We start from the raw sequence: 24,763 nt of genomic DNA on the forward strand, positions 1-24,763 counted from the left end.
AAAAAGGATTCTAAGATCAAAACAAGTTGTTTACTGTGACCTTTTTCTCCACTGTCCACCTTGGAGATTCCTTTTTAAGATGGTCTCCAATCTGATGGATCTATTGTACTCTCAGCTGTCATTTTAGTTGTTGCAGTATTTAATGTTATTGAAATTTCTACACTTCAAACAAGACCTGCATTATGTGATCTTCAGAGGATTGCTTGACTGACTGTTCATCGAGTGCTCAAACACAAAAGTTTTATTTAAAGAGCTTGGCTGGTCTCACATGAGCAAAGGTACCCATCACTGATCAAAGGAAATGCTGAGATCTCCTACTTCACAATGAAATACAGGACACCATGTTCCCGGAATGAAAATTTCTCCAAGTTTACAAATTGAATTCTGCTTACTTGGCACAGACAGGCTTATCTGTGAGGAACTGCGAAGGGTGACATTAGTCTTGTCACGCATTAGTTCCCTATCATTGTGTTTAATCTCCCTGACCTTGACTTTCAGTGGAGTTTTGTACTTTGACCAGTGTGTGTGAAGAATGTTTAATCAACCCCTCATCTGTGAGGCCTTCATACCGAGAGAATCTGACCATTAAAGTAACTGTGAAACAGTCCTGACAAGAAATACGAGTAATTTGTGTGTGTGTGTGTGTGTGTGTGTGTGTGTGTGTGTCACAGAGAGAGACTGCTGCAAATGTGTTGCTGGTCAAAGCACAGCAGGTTAGGCAGCATCTCAGGAATAGAGAATTCGACGTTTCGAGCATGAGCCCTTCATCAGGAATAAGGAGGGGCACCAATAAGAATAATCAGGCTTATTCCTGATGAAGGGCTCATGCTCGAAACGTCGAATTCTCTATTCCTGAGATGCTGCCTAACCTGCTGTGCTTTGACCAGCAACACATTTGCAGCTGTGATCTCCAGCATCTGCAGACCTCATTTTTTACTCACAGAGAGAGACACAGAGATAGAGGCAGAGAGTGCCTCTGAACAGAATTAGCCCAACCTTTTGGAAATGTGCTGCCCAGGGGATGGGTTAGCAATATGGTGAGGGAGGGCACTGGACGGGGAATCTGATATCCTCTTGCTGTCATGGCATTTCGTCAATAACGTGATCCTCTGTGGCATCATTGAGGCAATCAAGAGTCCAATTCCTGACCTTGATTGCTTTATATTGACATCCTAATGGCTCAAGGAGGAGGAGGACCTCCTTACATTGGGCCCCTCTGATAGCAGTGGACAGTCCCTCCAGTACATCTCTGCTGCTGAAATATGTGCTGCTCCCCCCATCCTGAGTCAGAATTGGCGATAAAAGAAATGGTGATTGCCCCGTTCTGTGATGGTGTGCGTTGTGTTGAGTTGCATGTCTGCAGTGAATTTGGGAAACAGACTTGCCTCCTCAGACTCAGAATGTAATGAGTCACTCTATCTGCTCAAACTGTTCACATTCCTAAATTTCTGAGACAGGCAAGATAGACAACAGATAGATCACATGGTTGGAACTTGTGCGCTTGTAGTCATTGATCATTGGTGCAGGGAGAGCCAGCTGGGACTGAGCTGACTCACAGTGTGTTCAGGGTTCAGTCTTGCAGCATGTTGTACAATCTGACATACCTTCTTTCAGATGACATGTTGCACTGTAGCCTTGCCAGCCCTAGCTCCTGAGTGCATTTAACAGACCTTGTGACAGGATTTTGAAGAGCAGATGAGTTTTATCTTATGTGTCCTGAGCCCCATTTTTATCCCTCCGTCATGTTCTGGTACTTACTGTGGTGCTATTTTCAGGGGCTTATTGAATTGTTACTATGCAGAAGAAGGCCATATAATCCATCATGTCTGCAGTGACTCAACAATGAGCATTATAACTTAGTGCCTTTCTCCTGCCTTTCCCCCATACACTTTTCAATGTTGCTTTTGTTTATTCATTTGTGAGACGTGGGTGTGGCTGGCTGGCCAGCATTTTCTGCCCGTCCCCAGTTGCCCCTTAAGAAGGTGGGGGTGAGCTGCCCCCATTTTGAAAAAGGCAATTGGGTTACAGTCAAGGGACGGAAAGGGAACTGGCAGGTAGTGCAGGGATCCCTGTGGCCATTCCCCTCAACAATAAGTATACCGTTTTGGTTACTGTTGGGGGGGACAACTTACCAGGGGAAAGCAGTGGGGCAAAGGGCTCTGGCAGAGAGTCTGTCCCTGTTACTCAGAAGGGAAGGGGGAAAAGGAGCAGAGCAGTAGTCATTGGGGACTCCATAGTTAGGGGGACAGATAGGAGGTTCTGTGGGAATGAGAGAGACTCACGGTTGGTGTGTTGCCTCCCAGGTGCCAGGGTTCGTGATCTCTCTGAGCATGTTTTTGGGATCCTTAAGGGGGAGGGGGAGCAGCCATAAGTCATGGTCCACATAGGCACCAATGACATAGGTAGGAAGAGAGATGGGGATTTCAGGCAGAAATTCAGGGAGCTAGAATGGAAGCTTAGAGCTAGGACGAACAGATTTGTTGTCTCTGGTTTGTTGCCTGTGCCACGTACTAATGATGCGAGGAAGAGGGAGAGAGAGGAATTGAACACGTGGCTACAGGAATGGTGCAGGAGGGAGGGTTTTGGATTCTTGGATAATTGGGGCTCTTTCTGGGGTAGGTGGGACCTCTACAAGCAGGATGGTCTTTATCTGAACCAGAGGGGCACCAATATCCTGGGGGGGGATATTCTCTAAGGCTATTGGGGTGGGTTTAAACTAATCCAGCAGGGGGATGGGAACCAAAACTGTAGCTCGGGTAAAGAAAAGGTTGAGAGTAGGGAGGTCCGTAGTCAAGTTTCAGGGACGCAAGATGGCACCAGCAAGCAAGAAGTTGGTTTGAAGTGTGTCTACTTCAACGCCAGGAGCATCCGGAATAAGATGTGTGAACTTGCAGCATGGGTTGGTATCGGGGACTTCGATGTTGTGGCCATTTCGGAGACATGGATAGAGCAGGGACAGGAATGGTTGTTGCAGGTTCCAGGATTTAGATGTTTCAGTAAGAACAGAGAAGATGGTAAAAGAGGGTGAGGTGTGGCATTGTTGGTGAAGGACAGCATTACAGTTGCAGAAAGGATATTTGTGACTCGTCAGCTGAGGTAGTATGGGCTGAGGTTAGAAACAGGAAAGGAGAGGTCACCCTGTTGGGAGTTTTCTGTAGGCCTCCGAATAGTTCCAAAGATGGAGAGGAAAGGATAGCAAAGATGATTCTCGATAGGAGCAAGAGAGACAGGGTAGTTGTCATGGGGGACTTCAACTTTCCAAATATTGACTGGGAACACTATAGTACGAGTGCTATAGATGGGTCAGTTTTTGTCCAGTTTGTGCAGGAGGGCTTCCTGACACAGTATGTAGACAGGCCAACAAGGGGCGAAGCCACATTAGATTTGGTACTGGGTAATGAGCCCGGGCAGGTGTTAGACTTGGAAGTAGGTGAGCACTTTGGTGATAGTGATCATAACTCTGTTATGTTTTCTTTAGTGATAGAAAGGGTTAGGTGTATGCCACTGGGGAAAGGCAATTATGATGTGATTAGGCAAGATTTAGGAAGCATAGGATGGGGAAGGAAACTGCAGGGGATGGGCACATTAGAAATGTGGAGCTTATTCAAGGAAAAGTTCATGTGTGTCCTAGATAAGTATGTACCTGTCAGGCAGGGAGGAACCGCGGGAGCCATGGTTTACGAAGGAAGTGGAATCTCTGGTCAAGAGGACAAAGAAGGCTTATGTTAGGATGAGATGTGATGGCTCAGTTAGGGCACTTGAGGGTTACAAGGTAACCAGGAAAGACCTAAAGAGAGAGCTCAGAAGAGCCAGGAGGAGACATGAGAAGTTGTTGGCGGATAGGATCAGGGTAAACCCTAAGGCTTTCTATAGGTATTTAAGGAATAAAAGAATATCGAGAGTAAGATTAGGGCCAGTCAAGGATAGTAGTGGGAAGTTGTGTGTGGAGTCAGAGGAGATAGGGGTAGCACTAAATGAATATTTTTCGACAGTATTCACTCTAGAAAATGACAATGTTGCATTGGAGAATACTGAGATACAGGCTACTGGACTAGGTGGGATTGAGCTGCAAATGTGTTGCTGGTCAAAGCACAGCAGGCCAGGCAGCATCTCAGGATGAGGTTCACAAGGAAGAGGTATTAGAAATCCTGCAGAGTGTGAAAATAGATAAGTCTCCTGGGCTGGATGGGATTTATCCTCGGATCCTCTGGGAAGCCAGGGAGGAGATTGCCGAGCCTTTGGCATTGATCTTTAAAGCGTCATTGTCTACAGGAACAGTGCCAGAAGACTGGAGGATAGCAAATGTGGTTCCCCTGTTCAAGAAGGGGAATAGTGAAAACCCTGGTAATTATAGACCAGTGAGCCTTACTTCAGTTGTTGGTAAAGTGTTGGAAAAGGTTACAAGAGATAGGATTTATAATCATCTAGAAAAGAATAATTTGATTAGGGATAGTCAGCACGGTTTTGTGAAGGGTAGGTTGTGCCTCACAAATCTTATTGAGTTCTTTGAGAAGGTGACCAAACAGGTAGATGAGAGTAAACTGATTGATGTGGTGTATATGGATTTCAGCAAGGCGTTTGATAAGGTTCCCCACAGTAGGCTATTGTACAAAATGGGATTGTGGGAGATATAGCAGTTTGGATCAGTAATTGGCTTGCTGAAAGAAGACAGAGGGTGGTGGTTGATGGGAAATGTTCATCCTGGAGTCCAGTTACTAGTGGTGCACCGCAAGGGTCGATGTTGGGTCCACTGCTGTTCGTCATTTTTATAAACGACCTGGATGAGGGTGTAGAAGGGTGGGTTAGTAAATTTGCAGACGACACTAAGGTTGGTGGAGTTGTGGATAGTGACGAAGGATGTTGTAGGTTACAGAGAGACATAGATAAGCTGCAGAGCTGGGCTGAGAGGTGGCAAATGGAGTTTAATGCGGACAAGTGTGAGGTGATTCACTTTGGTTGGAGTAACCGGAACACAAAGTACTGGGCTAATGGTAAGATTCTTGGTAGTGTAGATGAGCAGAGAGATCTCGGTGACAATGTACACAGATCCTTGAAAGTTGCCACTCAGGTTGACAGGGTTGTTAAGAAGGCATATAGTGTTTTAGCTTTTATTAGTAGAGTTTCGGAACCATGAGGTTACGCTGCCGCTGTACAAAACTTTGGTGCGGCCGCACTTGGAGTATTGTGTACAGTTCTGGTCACCGCATTATAAGAAGGATGTGGAAAATTTGGAAAGGGTGCAGAGGAAGTTTACTAGGATGTTGCCTGGTATGGAGGGAAGGTCTTATGAGGAAAGGCTGAGGGACTGGAGGCTGTTTTTGTCAGAGAGAAGAAGTTTGAGAGGTGACTTAATAGAGACAGATAAGATAATCAAAGGATTAGATAGGGTGGACAGGGAGAGCCTTTTTCCAAGTATGGTGACAGCGAGCATGGGGGGACATAGCTTTAAATTGAGAAGTAATAGATATAGGACAGGTGTCAGAGGTAGTTTCTTTACTCAGAGAGTAGTAAGGGTATGGAATGCTTTGCCTGCAACGGTAGTAGATTCACCAACTTTAAGTACATTTAAGTTGTCATTGGACAAGCATATGGACGTACATGGAATAGTGTAGGGCTTCAGATTGGTATGACAGGTTGGCACAACATTGAGGGCCGAAGGGCTTGTACTGCGCTGTAATGTTCTATGTACCATGTTCTATGCCTTCTTGAACAGCTGTATTCCTCCTGCTATGGGTTGACCCACAATGCCAGTAGGGAGGGAATTCCAGGGTTTTGACCCAGTGACAGTGAAGGAACGGTGATATATTTCCAAGTCAGGGTGGTGAGTGACTCAGAGGGGAACTTGCAGGGCGTGGTGTTCCCTTGTATCTGCTGCCCTTGTCCTTCTAGATGGAAGTGATCATGGGTTTGGAAGTCTGAGGATCTTTGGTGAATTTCTGCAGTGCATCTTCTAGATGGTACACACTGCTGCTCCTGAGTATTGGTGATGGATGGAGTGGATGTTTGTGGATGTGATGCCAATCAAGCGGGCTGTTTTGTCCTAGATGGCATCGAGCTTCTTGAGTGTTGTTGGAGTTGCACCCAACCAGACAAATGGGGAGTATTCCACCACACTCCTGACCTGTGCCTTGTGGACAATGGACAGGCTTTGGGGAGTCAGAAGGTGAGTTTCTCACCACAATATTCCTGACCTCTGACTTGCTCTTGTAGCCACTGTGTTTACATAGTGAGTCTAGTTGAGTTTCTGGTCAATTATAGCCCCCAGGATGTTGACAGTGGACGTTTCAGTGATGTTAACACCATTGAATGTCAAGGGAAACAGTGGTTAGAGTGTTTGTTATTGGTGATGGTCATAGCCTGGCATTTGTTTGGTGCGAATGTTGCTTGCCACTTGTCAATCGAAGCCCGGATATTGTCCAGATCTTGTTGCATTTGAACATGGACTGCTTCAGTATTTGAGGTGTCATGAATGGTGCTGAACATTGTGCAATCATCAGCGAGCATCCCCACATCTGACCTCATGATGGCGGCTAGGTCATTGATGAAGCAGCTGGCAATGGTCGGGCCTAGGACACTACCCTGTTTAAATAGTTATCGAATGGCTCTAAAAACTTCATTGTCTCCAACACACTTCCAGACCCAAATCACTCTGCGGGAAACAGATTCTTTTTCCCACCACATTTGCTACAATTGCAAATCCATTTAAATCTGTGCCCTGTAGTTCTTGAGCATTTTATGAGTGGGATCAATTCCCTCTTATCTACTCTATCCAGACCCCTCATAATTTTGAAAACTTCTGTCAGATCTCCTCTTGGCCTCCTTCTCTCCATGGAGAATAGTCACAATCTTTTCTCAACACAACAAAGTTTCTCATCCCTGGATCTCTCCTGCACTCTCTCCAAAGCATTCACATCCCTCACACAGCGTGGCACCTGGAACAATCTTCGACCAGACTTTAAACACTTACGGGCGAGAAACGCTGAGACAAGCCAGGAGATGGGAATCCTGCGCTAACCGCCTAAGCGCAACACATGAACAACTCCGGTTCCTCCACAAATGCCGAGAAAATCAAATCCTGCCACAATGTGTCAAGTACAGACCTCCAGTAAATAATCCACAAGCCAGGGAAACAGCCAAGAAGAACGGATTCAGGATGGTCCAGGTAATGATCACAGACGCTCACAACCGACTGCACAAATACAAGCAAGAAATTGCGCGCCAAAAGTCGTTAATTTTAAAAACCACTAATCAGGAATGGACCCGCACCATAGAACAGGCTATCACTATAGGACAGAACAGGACAACACTTCGCAAAAAAACGGCACTAAAAGAAAAAATGGACAAACTAACCCACAAACAGGAGGACACTACAACACACACCTGGGTTAAAAACCTCTCCCACAGACAGCTCACAGACATGGAAAGAACTATACTGGCCAAGGGACTCAAATACAACTACAGGGATGCCAACACAGCAGACTTCCTAGCAGCAGTAGAATGCACACTCAGGAACAATGGACTGACAGAAGAGACACAACAAACGGTGAGACAAACGATCGTACCTATGATGATAAGAAAACGACATGCACATAACCTCAACACCAAGGAGAGGGAAGCACTGAAAGCACTGAAAAATGACAAGAACATAATCATACTACCGGCAGATAAAGGCAGAATGACGGTCATCTTAGATAAATCAGACTACCTCAATAAAGCACAACAACTACTCGCAGACACCAACACCTACCAAAGGAAGGATTCCGACCCCACACCACAACTCACCAATAGAATAATCAACACACTAAGGAATCTACAAAAAAACGGACACATAACCAAAGCGGACCAGCAAAGAATGAAACCTGAAAGCAACAACACCCCCAGATTCTATGGACTACCCAAAGTACACAAACCAGACATCCCACTCAGACCCATAGTATCACTACCAGGGACACCAGCATACAAACTGGCCAAAGAACTACAACAAAAACTGAAACACCTAGTCAGCGGATCCAAACACTCCATACAATCAACACAGGAATTCTTGGACATCATCAGGAATACACACATAGACAAAGAAGAAACCATGGTATCATGCGACGTGACGGCACTGTTCACATCAATTGACAAAACCCTAGCCAGAGAAACAATAGCCAACCTACTGGACATACATAACAGAACACAGGAGGCCGAACCTATCAACAAGGACGGCATACTTAAACTACTGGACCTGTGCCTCACCACACACTTTACATTCAACAATCAGATATACGAACAAATCAACGGAACACCCATGGGATCACCAATCTCGGGACTCATAGCAGAGGCAGTTATGCAAAGGTTAGAACATACAGCCCTACCACAAATCCAACCCAAACTCTGGATCAGATACGTCGATGACACCTTTGTAATCATCAAAAACACAGAAATAGAAAAAACACACCGAATCATCAACGCCACACTCACAGGAATACGATTCACGAGAGAAGAGGAAAAGGATAGCCAACTCCCATTCCTAGACGTGTTAGTAGAGAGAACACCCAACGGAGAATTCACGACAAGGGTACACAGGAAACCAACACACACAGACCAAGTCCTAAACTATGAAAGTAACCACCCCAACACACACAAACGAAGCTGCATCAGGACACTATTCAAAAGAGCCACAACACACTGCAGTACACCAGAACTGCGAAAAGAGGAAGAGGAACACCTATACAAGGTATTCGCCAAAAACGGATACCCACGCAACTTTATCACCAGATGCCTAAGAGATAGACCACGGAACGAGGACATGCCACAACCAAAAGGACTAGCCACACTACCACACGTCAGGAGCATCTCAGAACTGACAGCCAGACTACTGCGACCCTTAGGACTCATAACAGCACACAAGCCAACTTCCACACTCAGACAACAACTCACTAGAACAAAGGACCCAATAGCCAGCACGAGCCAAACTAACGTAGTTTACAAAATACCATGCAAGGACTGCACAAAACACTATATAGGACAAACAGGAAGACAGCTAACAATCCGCATCCATGAACATCAGCTAGCCACAAAATGACACGACCAGCTATCCCTAGTAGCCATACACTCAGACAACCAGGAACAAGAATTTGACTGGGAAAACACTACCATCATAGGACAAGCCAGACAGAGAACAGCCAGGGAATTCCTAGAGGCTTGGCATTCATCCACAAACTCCATTAACAGACACATCGACCTGGACCCAATATACAAACCACTACAGCTGAAACTGACACCTGGAAGCGGCAAGAACATCCATCAACAGACACATCGACCTGGACCCCACATACAAATCACTGCAGCTGAAACTGACACCCGGAAGCGGCAAGAACAAACCACTATAAATACCGGAAGAAACATCAAAGCAGCGCTTCACAGGAGGCTCCAATAGCACTGATGATGTTCCCTAGCCAGGGAACGAAACGTTTGCAGCAAAAACTTCCAGCTCGGCGAACAGAACCACAACAACGGACACCCGAGCTACAAATCTTCAACCAGACTTTAAACCTGGAACTATGTGCAAAGTTCCAGCTAAAAAGTGTATAAGCAGCTTGTGGAAGTTCAGTCTTTGCACACGATGTCCTTATTGACAAAACCCATGATAGTGCATGTTCTGTTACTGGTCCTGCCACATTCAGTGATCTCTCAGCTTTTGCAGTCTGCATTGCCAACATCACAACAGTGACTACATTTTGCAAAGTACTTCCTTGGCTGTGACTTGCATTGCAATGTCCTGACAAGGTGAAAGATGCTACAGAAATGCAAATGTCCTTTTGATTTTATGAAATGAGAAAAGTAATCCCCTCAAATTCAGTTCTGAAGGAGTTAATACGAAAGCAGAAAAACTGAGCAAGATCTGATTTGACAAGGAAACCAAAAATAGTTCTCCTTTAGTACAAGTATTGCACGTACCAATGACTTGCTGTTTGAAGTGCTGCATGATGTGCCTTTCACTGCCAACACTTCATTAACTTTCTTTCCCAGTAATGAAAACTGGTTCATCATGAATATGTTGACACCTTTGCTGTATACTTTGATATATTTTTCAGTGATATGTTTTTGTGTGTATGTGGTGCATGTTTGCTTGTTTAAAGCGGGTCATTGGGAAATACTCTTACCTCCCAATCAGAAAGTTGTGGTTCATCTCCTACTGCAGCAGCGTGAGCATACAACCCAGGGTGATCCACTGGTGCAGGCACTGAGGCAGCACTGCACTGTCAGACTTATCCATTTCTCAGTGGAGATGTGCAACTGCCCTCTCAGGGGGATGTAAAGGATCCTGACCACACCCCAAAAATGGGTACATTTTGAGGAAGGACCACAAACAGCATAAAAAATAGCATTTGTTTTCCTAATTGCAGGATCATGCTGTACTTAAATGGCTATCTATACAACAAGATACTGCACCTCAAAAGTAGCTGAGGCTGGAAAGGCTAGTGAATGGAATTGGGTGAGGCTGAGTGACTGAGAATCCCATAGGGAGAGCGGGGCAGGAACGTTGTGGAGAACAGGGTGAGGAGTAGGAAAAATAGAGAGAGGAGCAAAGGAAGATGTCAAGAAGGTAAAAAAGGACCTGAGGGAAGTGGGGGAACATGAGAGAGGAAGGCAGATAAAACGGAATTAATGTGAGTGGCAGAAGTCCCAGGTAAGAGAGGAGATTCAGTGCTGAGGGAGATGGGTGACACAGTTAAAAAAAAGCTGAGTGTAGGCAACTGACTGCAATTTGACAGACATGCAGGGACAAGAGCTGTGTGGTTATGATTATCTTTGAATGCAGAGGGAGATGCCTGAAAGAAATCTTAGAAGACAGTCAGATTGCCTGCCCATGTACATGCCAACTTTATTCAGAGACCACACTCGCATGGTGTTTGGTTGGGTGTTGAGTTATGTAACAAGATTACAGGAGGGGGAAAGACAGATCCTTCTGTTAGAACTATATCACTGATTTGAGATATCAATAAAAAAAACATGTTCGCCAGAGTGGCTCCATGAAATGCAGTTCTACAAAAGGGATTTAAGTTGCATGCACCCTATGACAGGAGTCTACAGCCAATCTGTATACATCGACGCACAGCCTTAGCTAGTTTTATCTTGTTCAGTTATCCATCTACTCTACACTAGCCAGAAACATATAAAATGTCATCAATCTCAACCTCAATGACGTGGAACTGACTCACTCCCTTCTTCCATTTAATCCTTAATGGTCAGAAAAATTTTAGAAATGCTGTTTGAAGTACTGCATGATGTGCCTTTCACTGCCAACACTTCATTAACTTTCTTTCCCAGTAATGAAAACTGGCTCATCATGAATATGATGACACCTTTTACTGTATACTTTGATATATTTTTCAGTGATTGACTCTTAGAAATCTCAGAGTCAATCCAGTACCTGTCCTGGGAGTGTTTGATGGGGACTGTGTAAACGGCGCTTTACTCTGTATCCATAACCCTGTGCTGTTCCTGTCCTGGGAGTGTTTGATGGGGGACAGTGCAGAGGAAGCTTTCCTCTGTATCTAACCTCATGCTGTCCCTGTCCTGGGAGTGTTTGATGGGGGGACTGTGTAGAGTGAGCTTTACTCTGTATCTGACCCCGTGATGTCCTTATCCTCGGAGTATTTGATGGAGGACAGTGCAGAGGGAAATTTACTCTGTATCTAAACCCGTGCTGTCCCTGTCCTGGGAGTGTTTGATGAGGGGACAATGTAGAGAGAGCTTTACTCTGTATCTAACCCTGTGCTGTCTCTGTCCTGGGAGTGTTTGATGGGGGACAGTGCAGAGGGAGCTTGACTCTGTATCTAACCCCGTGCTGTCTCTGTCCTGGGAGTGTTTGATGGGGGGACAGTGTAGAGAGAGCTTTACTCTGTATCTAACCCCATGTTGTATCTGTTCCGGGAGTGTTTGATGGGGGGACTGTGTAGAGGGAGATTTATTCTGTATCTAACCATGTGCTGTCTCTGTCCTGGGAGTGTTTGATGGGGAGACTGTGTAGAGAGAGCTTTACTATATATCTAACCCCGTGCTGTCCCTATCCTGGGAGGGCTTTATGAGCTAGTACAGAGATACAGAAATGAAAGCAGCAAATGCCTGGTTAAAATCTCTTAGTTGGTCTGCTTCAGCTGCTAAATGTTAAGATACAGAAATGAACGGTTGGCGCCAGTTGGTTTAAATTAAAATGGGATTGTGGTTCACACTCAGAATAGCTTTCACCGCTAGTTTTTTTTAAAAAAAAGCATCTAATTAACAGAGTTCTGAAGTAAACAGTTTCTGTTTACCCAGTACTGCCCACACTTTGCCTTGCTCTCTCCATTGCTCTTGCTAACTTCCTCACCCTAACTCTTCTCAGCTCACTCTCACCCTGTTTCTCTCATTCTCACTTTCATCTTACTTTCGCTTTCTCTTTCATTCTCCCTTCCCTCACCTTTCCCCTCTGTCCTCCTTGCACTTACTCCTACCCTCAGTCTCAATCCCATCATCCTCCTGCCCCTTCTCCCTGAACAATCCCCCCCCCAAGCCTGACTCTTGGCCTCGTCCTTGCCCTCTACTTCCCTTTTTCCCAGGTCTCTTCCTTCAACCTCGTCTAACAAAAATTTTCCGGAAAGTCTCACGGTGGAACTAAATACTGCTCAGGAAAACGAGGGAGGTAATGGAGCAAGAATGGAATGATTGAAAAGTTCTGTTTTGGGGGAGGTAAGAGATGCAAGGGAGCAGGAAAGGTGATTTGGAGGAGAAGTTGGAGAGGATTTGAAGAGTTGTCAGTGAAGGATTAAGCTCTGCTGTTGAAGACGAGTAGCAATCCAGTCTCAGAGGACAGAGATTGGCCAGTATCCTAGTCAGATACACCAACAGACAGTTCTCATTGTTGCCTATGCAGCAAAATAATTTGCTTGTAGTCCTCAGAGAGTCTTCAAACAATGATGGAAGAGTATAGTAAACTTTCTAATGCATGAACTGCATTGTCAGGATTAGAACTGATAGTGTCAATTAGAAGCATTACTGAACCAGTTAGCCAGCAGATATCAAGTCTAGATCAGATCATCTGAAGGTTCTAAATATAACTGGTACTAATCTGTGTCGTCAGGAGGGATGGGAGCACACTGTGGCAGAGAGAGCTACTGATCAAATTTGTGAAGTTATTTTTAAAAAGATTGCATGAAAAATGATCCCTCCAGTCAGTGCATAAACGGCTGGGAAAGGGTGGAATGAAAGAGATAGCGATTGTAAGGAATCTGCTTTTGTCTGGACGAAGATTGGTTTTCTGTTTCCTTCATTATTCATACTCAAGTGTTTACTTCTGGATAATGATTGAACAGCCCTGGGAAGCTGTTTCAGTTGTGTGGCATACTTTACTCAGCTATTCTGAACATCTCCCAGGGAGGCTGGGGGGTAATACTTTTCCTGGTGATCTGGCTTTGTTTAAAAGGAGTTGGGGGTGTGACCAGTGCTACTGACCAAGAGGAAACAAACAGAATCATTTCAACCTAACCATCGACCTGGAAACTGACAGGATTGGATACAATATCGGATTAACTCCCACCCTCCTCCAGTGTTACTCACCATTATTAAACTCACAGGACATCAGGATTACATGAGGGTTTAAAACTACATTTTCTGCTTGATCACATAGATTTCCTGGTCGTCAGGTTCACTAAAACTGCACCTGTTTTTTTATTCGCTTTTGTGTTGTGAGCATCATTAACTGGGCTCAGCATTTATTGCCTGTCCCTAGTTGCCCTTGAGAAGGTGGGGGTGAGCTGCCTCCCTGAACTGCTGCCATGCATCTGCTGTAGGTAGACCCACAATGCAGTTAGGGAGGGAATTCCAGGATTTTGACCCAGCGACATTGATGGATTGATGATGTATTTCCCAGTCAGGATGATGTCTGGTTGGAGGGAAATTTGGAGGTGGTAGTGTTTCCATGTATCTGCTGCCCTTGTCCTTCCAGACGGAAGTGATCATGGGTTTGGAAGGTGCTGTTTGAGGATCTTTGGTGAGTTGCTATAGTGCACCTTGTACATAGTACACACTGCATTTACTGTGCATAGTAGTGGAAGCAGTGAATGCTTAAAGTAGTGGATAGGGTGCCAGTTAAGTGGACTGGATGGTATTGTGCTTCTTAAAGGCTGATGGAGCTGCACTCAGGCAGATGGAAATCCATCACACTCTTGACTTGTGTCTTGCAGATGGTGGACAGGCTTTGGGGAGTGCAGCATTCCTAGCCTCTGACCTGTAGCTATTGCCATAGCATTAATATGTCTTGTCCAGTCCAGTTTCCCACGGTCTCTGCAACAAACAACAACATGGTTCCCTTATCACGGTGGCACTGAGGATCCCATCATACAAAAAACAAGAACAAAGAACAAGAAAATTACAGCACAGGAACAGGCCCTTCGGCCCTCCAAGCCTGCACTGATCCAGATCCTCTATCTAAACCTATCGCTTATTTTCTAAGGATCTGTATCCCTGTGCTCCTTGCCCATTCATGTATCTGTCTAGATTCATCTTAAATGATGCTATCATGCCCTCCTCTTCCACCTCCACTAGCAATGTGTTCTAGGCACCACCAACCTCTGCCTAAAGAATATGAGATTAGCTCATCAGTCCAAGCAGAAAAGCAGGAACATGATGGTCACACAAAGCTCCCTCGAAATTGGATCAAATTCTGACTAACAGAGGGCAGTGCCTGGGTCAGGGAGTGTGGTCATGCTGAGTTAATGTTCTCTCTCTCTCTCTCCTATTTGCTTCCTCACAGACTCGGAGTCCCAGACATTCCCAGAGCCAGCAGTCTGGACTGGCGGACCAAGCAGCCAAGTTACCATTCGCATCAGCGGAGTCCTTGGAAACCATGTCCGAGGCTGAAGTCCCGCTCGGTTTTACCCGGTCCAACCGTTTCAGACAGAGCCTGCCCCTGTCTAGGTCCACGAGTCAGACCAAACTTCGCTCACCAGGTAGGCCAGTTGCTGCTGAGACTGAGTGGTGTGGTCTCCACCCTTCTGGTAAAAAATGAGGTCTGCAGATGATGAAGGGCTTATGCTCGAAACGTCGAATTCTCTATTCCTGAGATGCTGCCTAACCTGCTGTGCTTTGACCAGCAACACATTTGCAGTCTCCACCCTTCTGCTCACTTTAATTATGAGACACCAACACTTTATCCATCTCGCGGGACATGCTCAGGTTAATGAGAATGTCAAGCTGGCAATTTCACCTGCCCCTTACTGTGAAGGTAATATTTAAATTGCTGTGATGAAAAGTCGCTGCACTGAAACGCTTACTCTGTTTCTCTGTTCACAGATGCTGCTGGACCTGCTGAGTAGCATTTTCTGTTGTTATTTCAGGCTTTCATCTGCAAGGTCTTACATTTGTTCAGTTGTAAAGGTTAACTCCCTGTAATGGTAACTCAGTAGGTGCTTGGCTTCAAGGTGTGTTGTGTTTTATCTGATCACATTCCTCTGAAGCCCCTTGTGGTAGTTTTTAAAAAATCCGTTCATGGGATGAGGGTGTTGCTGGCTGGACCAGTGTTTATTGCTCCATCTCCAATTGCCCAGAGGCCAGTTATGAGTCAACCACTTTGCTGTGAGTCTGAAGTCACATGTAGGCCAGACCAGGTAAGGATGGAAGATTTCTCTCCCTAAAAGACATTAGTGAACCAGGTGGGTTTTTACAACAATTGACAATGAGTTGCCATTAGCCTGACTTTTTATTCAAGACAAGTTTCACTATGTGCCACAGTTGGATTTGAACCAATGATCCCAGAGTGTTGGCCTGTGTTATGGACTAGGCCACACCACCCAAAACATCCTTAAGCAGGCAGCCCAGGCTGCAACTTTGCTAGTTATTTCAGTAAGTGTGCAGTGAAAATTATCCAGAGTAAGTTAGCTAGGTTCAGTACCAGGTTTTAAAACAGTCAAAAATGTATTTACAAAATTACTGAATGAAACACTAAGAACAGAATATGGGATACCCACAGAACTCAGTCTATCCAAACAAGACTTAATTATGCTGTTTTGAATATGGACAACAGTCTCAATAAACAAACCCCTTAAACACAGAGTAAAACTGAAACAGAGGCTTCCAGGTTGAAGTTAGAAGGACAGAAGGAGAGAGAGAAGTTCCAGTCTCAACTCCCACACACAACTGCTGAACAGAGCTGGCCTTGCCCCCGTCACTATCCCAGTTATCAAAAGAGCTTTCAAGCTTTTGGTCTGATGATTCATTTGTTTACGTATAAACAAAAGAAGGCCTCCTAACACCCTTTTCATCCGTGTACCAACCCAGCCGATTCGGAGCCTGGGCTATTTTATGACTCCTCTGAAAAAATGCAAGGACACAGCTTCCTTGAGAAGAAGAACAGCTTTTTGAACAAACAGGACCAGCTTTGGGACACCTGGGATTCTGGATTACTGTCCCCGTGACATTATCACTGTGCCACCGCCTCACTGTTTGCTTATTTAGTTCATTTTTGTGAATGCAAATTTTTGTTTATCATGTTCTTGTACAGAACTTTGATCTATATTGTGACTCTAGTAGTCGTGGTATAATGATGCGGAGGTGCCGGTGTTGGACTGGGCTGGACAAAGTTAAAAATCACGCAACACCAGGTTACGCAACACTAGGTTGGACTATAACCTGGTGTTGTGTGATTTTTGGCATGGTTTAATGAGATTAATGTAAATCATGTTAATGTAACTATATGATTCTGATATCAGTTAGAGAGAAGACACCATTCTAGAATGAGCATGTGAAGAGAGAGCACCTAGATACTGTACTAGACAGCGATGTGTGAGACCCTAGTAAATACAAGTGTAAGAAGCAAGTGTTAGAGGTCATAAGGAGTTTGAGTATCTTATCTAGTGATAAGGAAAAAGCACTAGCTGCAGGTACAGTATATCTGCAGGTAGGAGTATTGGCTTAAAGCACAAGTTTACACAGTGATGTTATTCAGTGTAGTGTACTGGACTTTAGGAGGTCATGTTGGTATTGAAGTCTGTGCAGAACAAACTCAGCAGAATGAATTTGCCAGGGTATAAAGGATTAATGAGGTAAGGGTGTATAATCATGGCCTGTATTCCTTTAACTTCAGAAGATTGAGTAGTGATCTGGTTGAGATTCTTAAAACATGTAAAGGATTCAATAGGACAGAAAAATAGAATTTACTTAAGGGGATATCAACTTAAAACAGAAGTTCAGGCACTCAGGAATGGAGCCAGAAACACCTTTTCACAGGAAAAGCAGTAGAAATACGTGTTTTTCCCTCCAAAACAATCTTTGAACAGTTTGACGTTAGTTTGAACTTTTGGAGCAAGGATTTTTTTTTGTGTGAGGGATGTGCAGCTACAGTGTGGAAAGGAATGCAGAGCACATTGCATGTTGGAGCAGCCTCAAGGACAAGCAACAACTCCTCCTGCTTCTAACATTATCCTAAAATATAAACACATTAAAACCGGGAAATGACACGTTCACTGGATAATACCTGGTCTGTCTCATCATACACATTTCAAAATATATTTCAATACAAAAAGTTCATTTCCAAGTAAGACTGCATTTTACTTTATTTACATCAATAGGACTGAGCATTGGGAGGTAAAACTATCTGGTTGGCATGGACAAGTTTGACCGAAGGGTCTGTTTCCATTCTGTACAGCTCGATAACTCTTATGATGTTACAGCTACCTGACACAATTGTATAACTACACAAAGCAGACTGCACTGTCTACTAGGAGAAAGTGAGGACTGCAGATGCTGTAGATCAGAGCTGAAAATGTGTTGCTGGAAAAGCGCAGCAGGTCAGGCAGCATCCGAGGAACAGGAGAACCGACGTTCCTGAAGAAGGGCTTATGCCCAAAATGTCGATTCTCTTGTTCCTCGGATGCTGCCTGACCTGCTGCACTTTTCCAGCAACACATTTTCTGCACTGTCTACTCCCTGCACTAACTCCATTGCACTGTGCTGCTGTACTCTGATGGTGGGGAGTGGCTTGTTAGACTGGAACATTAGTTGTCATGCTGTCTTAAAGGTACACTCTCTTTCTGGGACCTTTGGAATAATACATCAGTGATCACAGCTATTGTTAGTGAGAGGGTTTTTGGAGAACACAAGAAGGATTTGCCAGAGAAGAACTGAAAATGAAAATAGCCCCTGCTGCAGTTGGAGGCTTTTAACTGCTGCTTGTGAAGGTATACTGGCTTGGGAGCAGGGCTCCCATCATCTGCCAACGGAAAAGGAAATATCTTGAGGAAAAGAAAGAGAAAACCAGATCTAACCAATCTTTGACAGAAACGCAACAAATTAAAACCAGTAATAGTCATTCTTGGGAATTGAACCAATGATAATCTTCAATGAGAACTCAGCAGGTTCACATGGGTTCAATTCCAGCCTCAGGCGACTGTGGGGTTTGCACATTCTCCCCGTGTCTGTGTGGGTTTCCTCTGGCTTTTTCCTCACAGTCCAAAGATGTGTAGTTTCTGTGAATTGGTCATATTAAATTGCCCATAATGTAAAGGGTGCCTAGGTTAGGTGGATTAGCCATGGGGAAAATGTATGTTATGGGAGTTTCGGTGTGGATTTGATGGGCCAAATGGCCTGCTTCCAACACTGGAGGGATTCTATAAGGCAAGTGAGCCCAACATCAGATAAGGATGAAATCAGGTTAGACTTTAATCCCTGATAGTGGAGGTAATGAATCAATATGGCCTGTCTCACTTTGCACATGAAATGAAGCCACAAGTGAATGGTGTGGTAAACCCAAGGCAGCATTTCCAGTGGGAATCAGCACCTTCAGAGGGGACGAAGAGAAAACCATCAGCAAGGTGTAAAGTAAACTCATGTATAAAGCAGAGCCTGTGCCCAGAGTGTGATTTATGATTGTGGTTCTGTGAAGGATATGTTTCTGACTGACGTCAATGTTTTCTTATCCCACAGGGGTTTTGTTCTTGCAGTTCGGTGATGAAACCAGACGTGTCCATGTCACTCATGAAATCAGCAGCCTGGACACCCTGCATGCTCTGATTGTTCACATGTTCCCTCAGAAACTCACAATGGGAATGCTAAAGTCACCTAATACTGCAATCCTCATCAAGGATGAGACAAGAAATGTCTTTTACGAACTGGAAGATGTAAGGTACAAAAAGCAGGTTCCATCAAAGTAGTGCCTTTGACTGATAGCTTGAGAAATTTATCAAATGCCTAGTAATTTATTTAAAATACAGATCCAACCTGTTCCATGGTAGCACATCTGCCCTGTGTTCAGGTCAGCCAATGATTCAGCCCTAATGCTAACCCTATCACAGGTAATATTTCCAAACAGCTATGTAGGTTTGCTCGCTGAGCTGGAAGGTTTGTTTTCAGATGTTTTGTCACTGTACTAGGTAACATCATCATGAGCCTCTGGTGAAACGCTGGTGTTATGTCCCGCTTTCTATTTATGTGTTTAGGTTTCTTTGGGTGTGATTTCATGTCCTGTGTTGGTAATGTCATTTCCGATTCTTTTTCTCATAGGTTGGTAGACAGGATCCAAATCAATGTGTTTATTGATAGAGTTCCAATTGGAATGCTATGCTTCTAGGAATTCCCGTGGGTATCTCTGTTTGGCTTGTCCTCGGATGGATGTGTTGTCCCAGTCGAAGTGGTGTCCTTCCTTATCTGTACGTAAGGGATACTAGTGAGAGAGGGTCATGTCTTTTTGTGGCTAGTTGATGCTCATGTATCCTGGTGGCTAGTCTTCTGCCTGTTGGTCTGTAGTCTTTGTTACAGTTCTTGCAAGGTATTTTTGTTAGATGCCCAGGCCCAGGTAAGGGTCCTATGCCCAAGGCTTTGAACCAGCACATTTTCCCTGGTAATGTTGGAAGAGTTAGTATCTCTAAATGAAATTGGCTGATTACAGGTGAAGGATCCTTCAGGAACAGGACTTATGTTTCCTTTAAGCACACATTAAGGCAAAGTGAGATCACTGTATTCTTTGCTTTAGTTATATTACTCATTAAAATTGAAAGTAGAAAGCTCCTATAAGCAGTAAAAGAAAATGTGCAAGACTGTGAGGCTGGGAGCAATGAGCTGGGAACCTGCGTTTACTGGTTCACTGCTTTAAAGGGTGATTTTCAAAAGGAAATTGGACAAATACCCGCAAAGGAAAGATTTGCAGGGCTGGGTTGGGATGGCTGGTACAGACTGAAATGTCAGTTGCTGTAAGATGAATGTCTCTGTGTTTGTGACTTTTCAGAAACACATCACCTGGGAAAAGCAAGGTTAAACCATTTGATGTCTCAAGAGGGAAGTGGCTATGGGTGAGAGGATGGAGGCAGGAGAGGAAAAGGCCATGTTTTTGGGGTTCCAGTGAAAGACCCATATCAAATCTTCCTTTGTTTGGACTAGATCTGACTCCTCATGTACTGGGACCAAGTCTCAGATTTGAACAATATGGGATGCAGCACCTCGATGTACTCTGTAGTAACTCTGGGAGGAGGAACACAGTTGTGTTCCCATCACTGAACTTATTCAACTTGTTCTAAGCAGTCGGAATCCTACATCTCGTAGGCTCAGAATTAAAAGCCTAACCTTTCTGTGACTGTGGCTCTTCAGTTTCGGGTCAATATGTCTAACTGTTAGGTATATCGCCGTCGATATCTCACCACACTTTTCTTTTCTTCCAGGGATATCCAAGAACGAAGTATAATAAAAATTTTCAGGAAAGATCCTGTCTATGCACCATATCCTTCCCATGCTTCCCATATCGCCAATGGAGATCTGAGAGTAAGACATTGTAAACTATTTTTGTCAAACTTTAGGCAATCTCTCACAGAAGTGTATAAGAAAAGCCAATGAAGGGTTAAAGGCCATTTAGTCCATCGAATCCTATCTCAAGGTTTTCTCATTCTTCTATCCCAACAGTGGAGGGTATTTTTAACCACCCCAGGATTTCTATTTCCATTGCCCAGTCCTTTACCAAATAAAAAGCTGAATTCCATCATGAATGAAAACAGGTTAAGCTTCAAGATGTAGTAAACTGATGTGACAAGGGAGAATGATGCTGTCAAAAGGCAGGAAAACAAACTAATGAATAAAGGTTGATTACTAACGAGATGCTTGGGAAGTGAATACTAATGATGCCCCACTCACTGCCGTTCTACAGCAACACTTCATCACATTGTCATCGACAATGCATCGGAGGGATCTGACAGCAAAGGTTACTATTTGCATATGGAAGTGTTGGTAATTGCTGAAGAGAGTTAATCAGTGCAGTAAGGCTGTTGTCGAAGGAAACAGTTTCTGGATTCTTGAAGTTGATCTTACTGCAAATAAATCTGACTCACAGATGATGCTTGATGTCTTCCATTTTCTATTACCCACTTCCTTTGTTTCTTTCACCCTATGGGATACACTAAGTTTATTTATCTGAAAAAAGTCTTCATTTTTACATGAACCACTTGTTGGTGAACTGCTATTGTAGTAGATTGGGGATCTAGAGACACAGAATAATAATCCAGTCCCAGTTTAATAAATCAGTGATCCAGAGACTCCAACAAAGAGTCCAGTGGACCGAAATCTCAGATTAATAATCCAATGATTCAGAAGCATAGGCTATTAATCATCGCACAGTCAAGACCAAGTTAAAGAGATATGGGCTTTCCAATATTGACTGGAGATGACCTTAACTGGTTCTGGGTGTGCTCAACAATACAGGACAGGTACATCGGCAACGTCAGGGGGCCAAAGGTTCAAACAAGTCAAGGTAAGATACAGACTAGTGCCAGAAATTTATTTAATAAATCAGAATCATCTCCGCATTGAAGGGACTTCCAGCTAGTACAGCAGAGACCAAACATCCCTGGGTTTTTGCTAAGTTTTGTGCAAGGACTGTAGCTGTCACTGGCTAGGTCAGCATTTATTGCTCGTCCTGAATTGCCCAGAGGGCATTTATGAGATAACCATTTACTGAGGCTCTGGAGTCACATGTGGGCCAGACCAGGTAAGGATGGTAGCTTTCCTTCACTCAAGGCCGTAGTGAATTAGATGGGTTTTTACAATAAATGACAATGATTATGTAGTCATCATTATAGAGGCATGGAAACAGGCCCTTCAGCCCAACACAGCCATACTGACCAGGGTTCCTAAACTGAACCAGTCCCACGTGTCAGCATTTGGTCCATACTCCTCTAAACCTTTCCTATTCATGTACCTATCCAAATGTCTTTTAAATGTTGTAATTATGCCTGTTTCCACCACTTCCTCTGGCAGTTCCTTGCGTACTCAACAGGCCAAATTTTAATTAAATTCAAATTTCACCATCTACAATGAACATTAGCCCCAGACCTGTGTCCTTTGATGTTAGCACCACATCTCATTGGGAGGTTTGAGCAAGCAGTTGAATTGTGTGATGTGGGAACTTTCAGAATGGGTGGAGATGATCAACAAATGTCCATCTCCATCTGAATATTTTGGACCATCTCAGCTCCAGACTCCAGAAAACTTCCCTCTGTTGGGGCCTTTGTAATGACAGTTTGTTCTTTCCATTAAAACAGAGGGAGATGGTTTACACATCGAGGGAATCGTCACCCTCCCGCCGCCTGAGCAGCGTGGCCGCTGGTTCTCCCCACCTGGTGCCGGGCTCCCCAGGCCCAGGCCTGCCCTCCTCATCCCCTTCCCGTTCCCGGATGTCGTACAGTGGCGGCCGTCCACCATCCTACACTGGGAGCCCGGTCCACCACCCTGAGCGCCTGGGCAGTATGCCACCTTCGCAGTCCATCTCTCCCAGCCCGAGCGCCATCTTGGAGCGGAGAGACGTGAAGCCAGATGAAGACATGAGCAACAAAAACGTGGTGCTGATGAAGAACGAGGGCTTGTACGCTGATCCCTACGCCATGATGGCAGACGGGCGCCTCAGCATCGCGTCAACGCAGTCTCTGGCGGGAATGCAGGACCCTTTCTCTTTCCCAGGAGGTCTTTACCGCCGAGGCTCCATGAGGTCACTCAGCACCTACTCAGCAGCCGGGCTGCAGGCTGACCTGGAGGACGCTTTTTACAAACCGAGCGCCCAGATCTATGGCGATAGTTATGGCACTGGCCTGGGCTACCGCATGGCTCCTTCATCCCCTCAGAAAATGGCCGACAGCAGAATGGCAGACATCCAGCAAGGACAGAGTCCACACAGCCCATACTCGGGGCCACCCAGCAGGTCATCCCCGGTACGGCAACCCTTCCGCAAGGAGCCAGGTTCTGCCGTCGTGATGGAGAGCATGGTGACAAAGTCCAGGAATGCCAATTCCACTGCCGCAACGGAAGCTCTTCCAGGGCCTGGTGAAAGGACAGGGGCAAGTGAGAGGCCAGCATCAGGGTACAGCTCCCCACTGGCCGTCAACGACCCAGAAACAAGGTAAAGCAATGAGCCACTTTCACTCAATGCAGCCACCCCCAACCTGTGGTCCTTATTTAGTTTTCAGAGTTCAGTTATGGTCAACTAGTTTGGCCCTGTATGGCCTACTGGTGATCATTGGTTTCCAATCGCGCAATGTCCTGTGGAGCTGATAGTGATACAGTTTTTAATGGGTGGCTCCACAGGAGGCAATAAAGTGACCATGAGACATGACAGTGAGTGCCATCTACAAGATGCATTCCATCAACCTCCTAAGTCAGGGTCCCACCCTCTATCACCATCCTCAGCTGAGAAGCTGGTGATGAGCTGTCTTTTTAAACCGCCCCCCCCCCGGGCTATGTGGTAAATCTGCTATTCAGGAGAGAATTCCAGGATTTTGATTCAATGACTCTGAAGGAATGGCGATATGCTTCCATGTCAGGATGGTGTGTGACATGGAGGGGAACTTGGAGGTAGTTGTGCTCCCATGCATCTGCTGCCCTTGTCCTTCTGAATGATAGAGGTTGTGGGTTGGGGAGATGTTTTCAAAAGTCTTAACACATCAACACGGTGTGTCTTCCAGTTGGTACACCCTGTTGGAAGGGTGCACCAGTGGTGAAGCAAGTGAAGGTAGTAGATGGGGTGCCAATCAAGGAGGTTGCTTAGTCCTGGCTAGTACAAAACTTCTTGAATGCTGTTGTGTTTTCTCACACACTGCTGACCTTGTGCCATGTAAATGGTGCAAAGGATTTGGGGAATCAGGTGGTGAGCCATTGCACAAGATTTCATGGCTTATGCAACTTCTAGTGCTTGTGTAAGAGAACATCTGCTGAATTTTGTTGATTTTTAGCAAAGTGTTAACAAGCTCAAAATGTGCCCAGAGAGTGTGTTTTTAGGCCATTTTACGAATTGTCTCTTAAGCACTAATACCCACCCGTTAATGTACATGGTGCTGAAAGTGTTAATGTGACCAATTGTCCCAGACCATTTCACTTTAAAGAAACAGGGGCTCGGTTATTTGAAGTGCCTGCCATTTCATCTTCCCTCTCCTTCCTTTGACTGCATTTCAATGACCCATTTGCACCATCGAGTTCCTCAGGAGAGAGAGGGGAAACGTTGCACCTTACTTGTACATAGAAGGATATAATCACAGTGTTAGAAATGTGAAAGACATCCTTAATCATGAGCACCGTCAGATTAATCATCATCAGAATTGAGACTTGGAACTTTTGATTCAGTTGGAGGACTGAGCTCTGCAGCATTAATTTCCATTACTGATCACTAGTGATAGGCTGGAATTAAAGGCAGCTTCTTGCTTTGAGCTGTTCTCTGTATTCCAGGATTATTAGCATTCCCAAAGGCTACAATAAAAATGACCTGAGACCGGACATT

At 44.8% G+C, this 24,763-nt stretch overlaps 1 protein-coding gene across 1 annotated transcript in view; it reads left to right on the forward strand.

Moving 5' to 3' along the window:
- LOC132830952 (SRC kinase signaling inhibitor 1-like) overlaps nt 1-24,763 on the forward strand; it is a 313,973-nt gene that overhangs the window by 228,652 nt on the left and 60,558 nt on the right. Inside the window, exons 5-8 of the mRNA XM_060848915.1 lie at nt 14,780-14,975; nt 18,946-19,144; nt 20,673-20,772; nt 22,542-23,392. Of these exons, the coding sequence (XP_060704898.1) occupies nt 14,780-14,975; nt 18,946-19,144; nt 20,673-20,772; nt 22,542-23,392 (1,346 nt within the window). The remainder of the gene's footprint in view (nt 1-14,779; nt 14,976-18,945; nt 19,145-20,672; nt 20,773-22,541; nt 23,393-24,763) is intronic.

Source organism: Hemiscyllium ocellatum, chromosome 32 (genome assembly GCF_020745735.1).
Source record: "Hemiscyllium ocellatum isolate sHemOce1 chromosome 32, sHemOce1.pat.X.cur, whole genome shotgun sequence".
Classification (NCBI taxonomy): Eukaryota; Metazoa; Chordata; class Chondrichthyes; order Orectolobiformes; family Hemiscylliidae; genus Hemiscyllium; species Hemiscyllium ocellatum.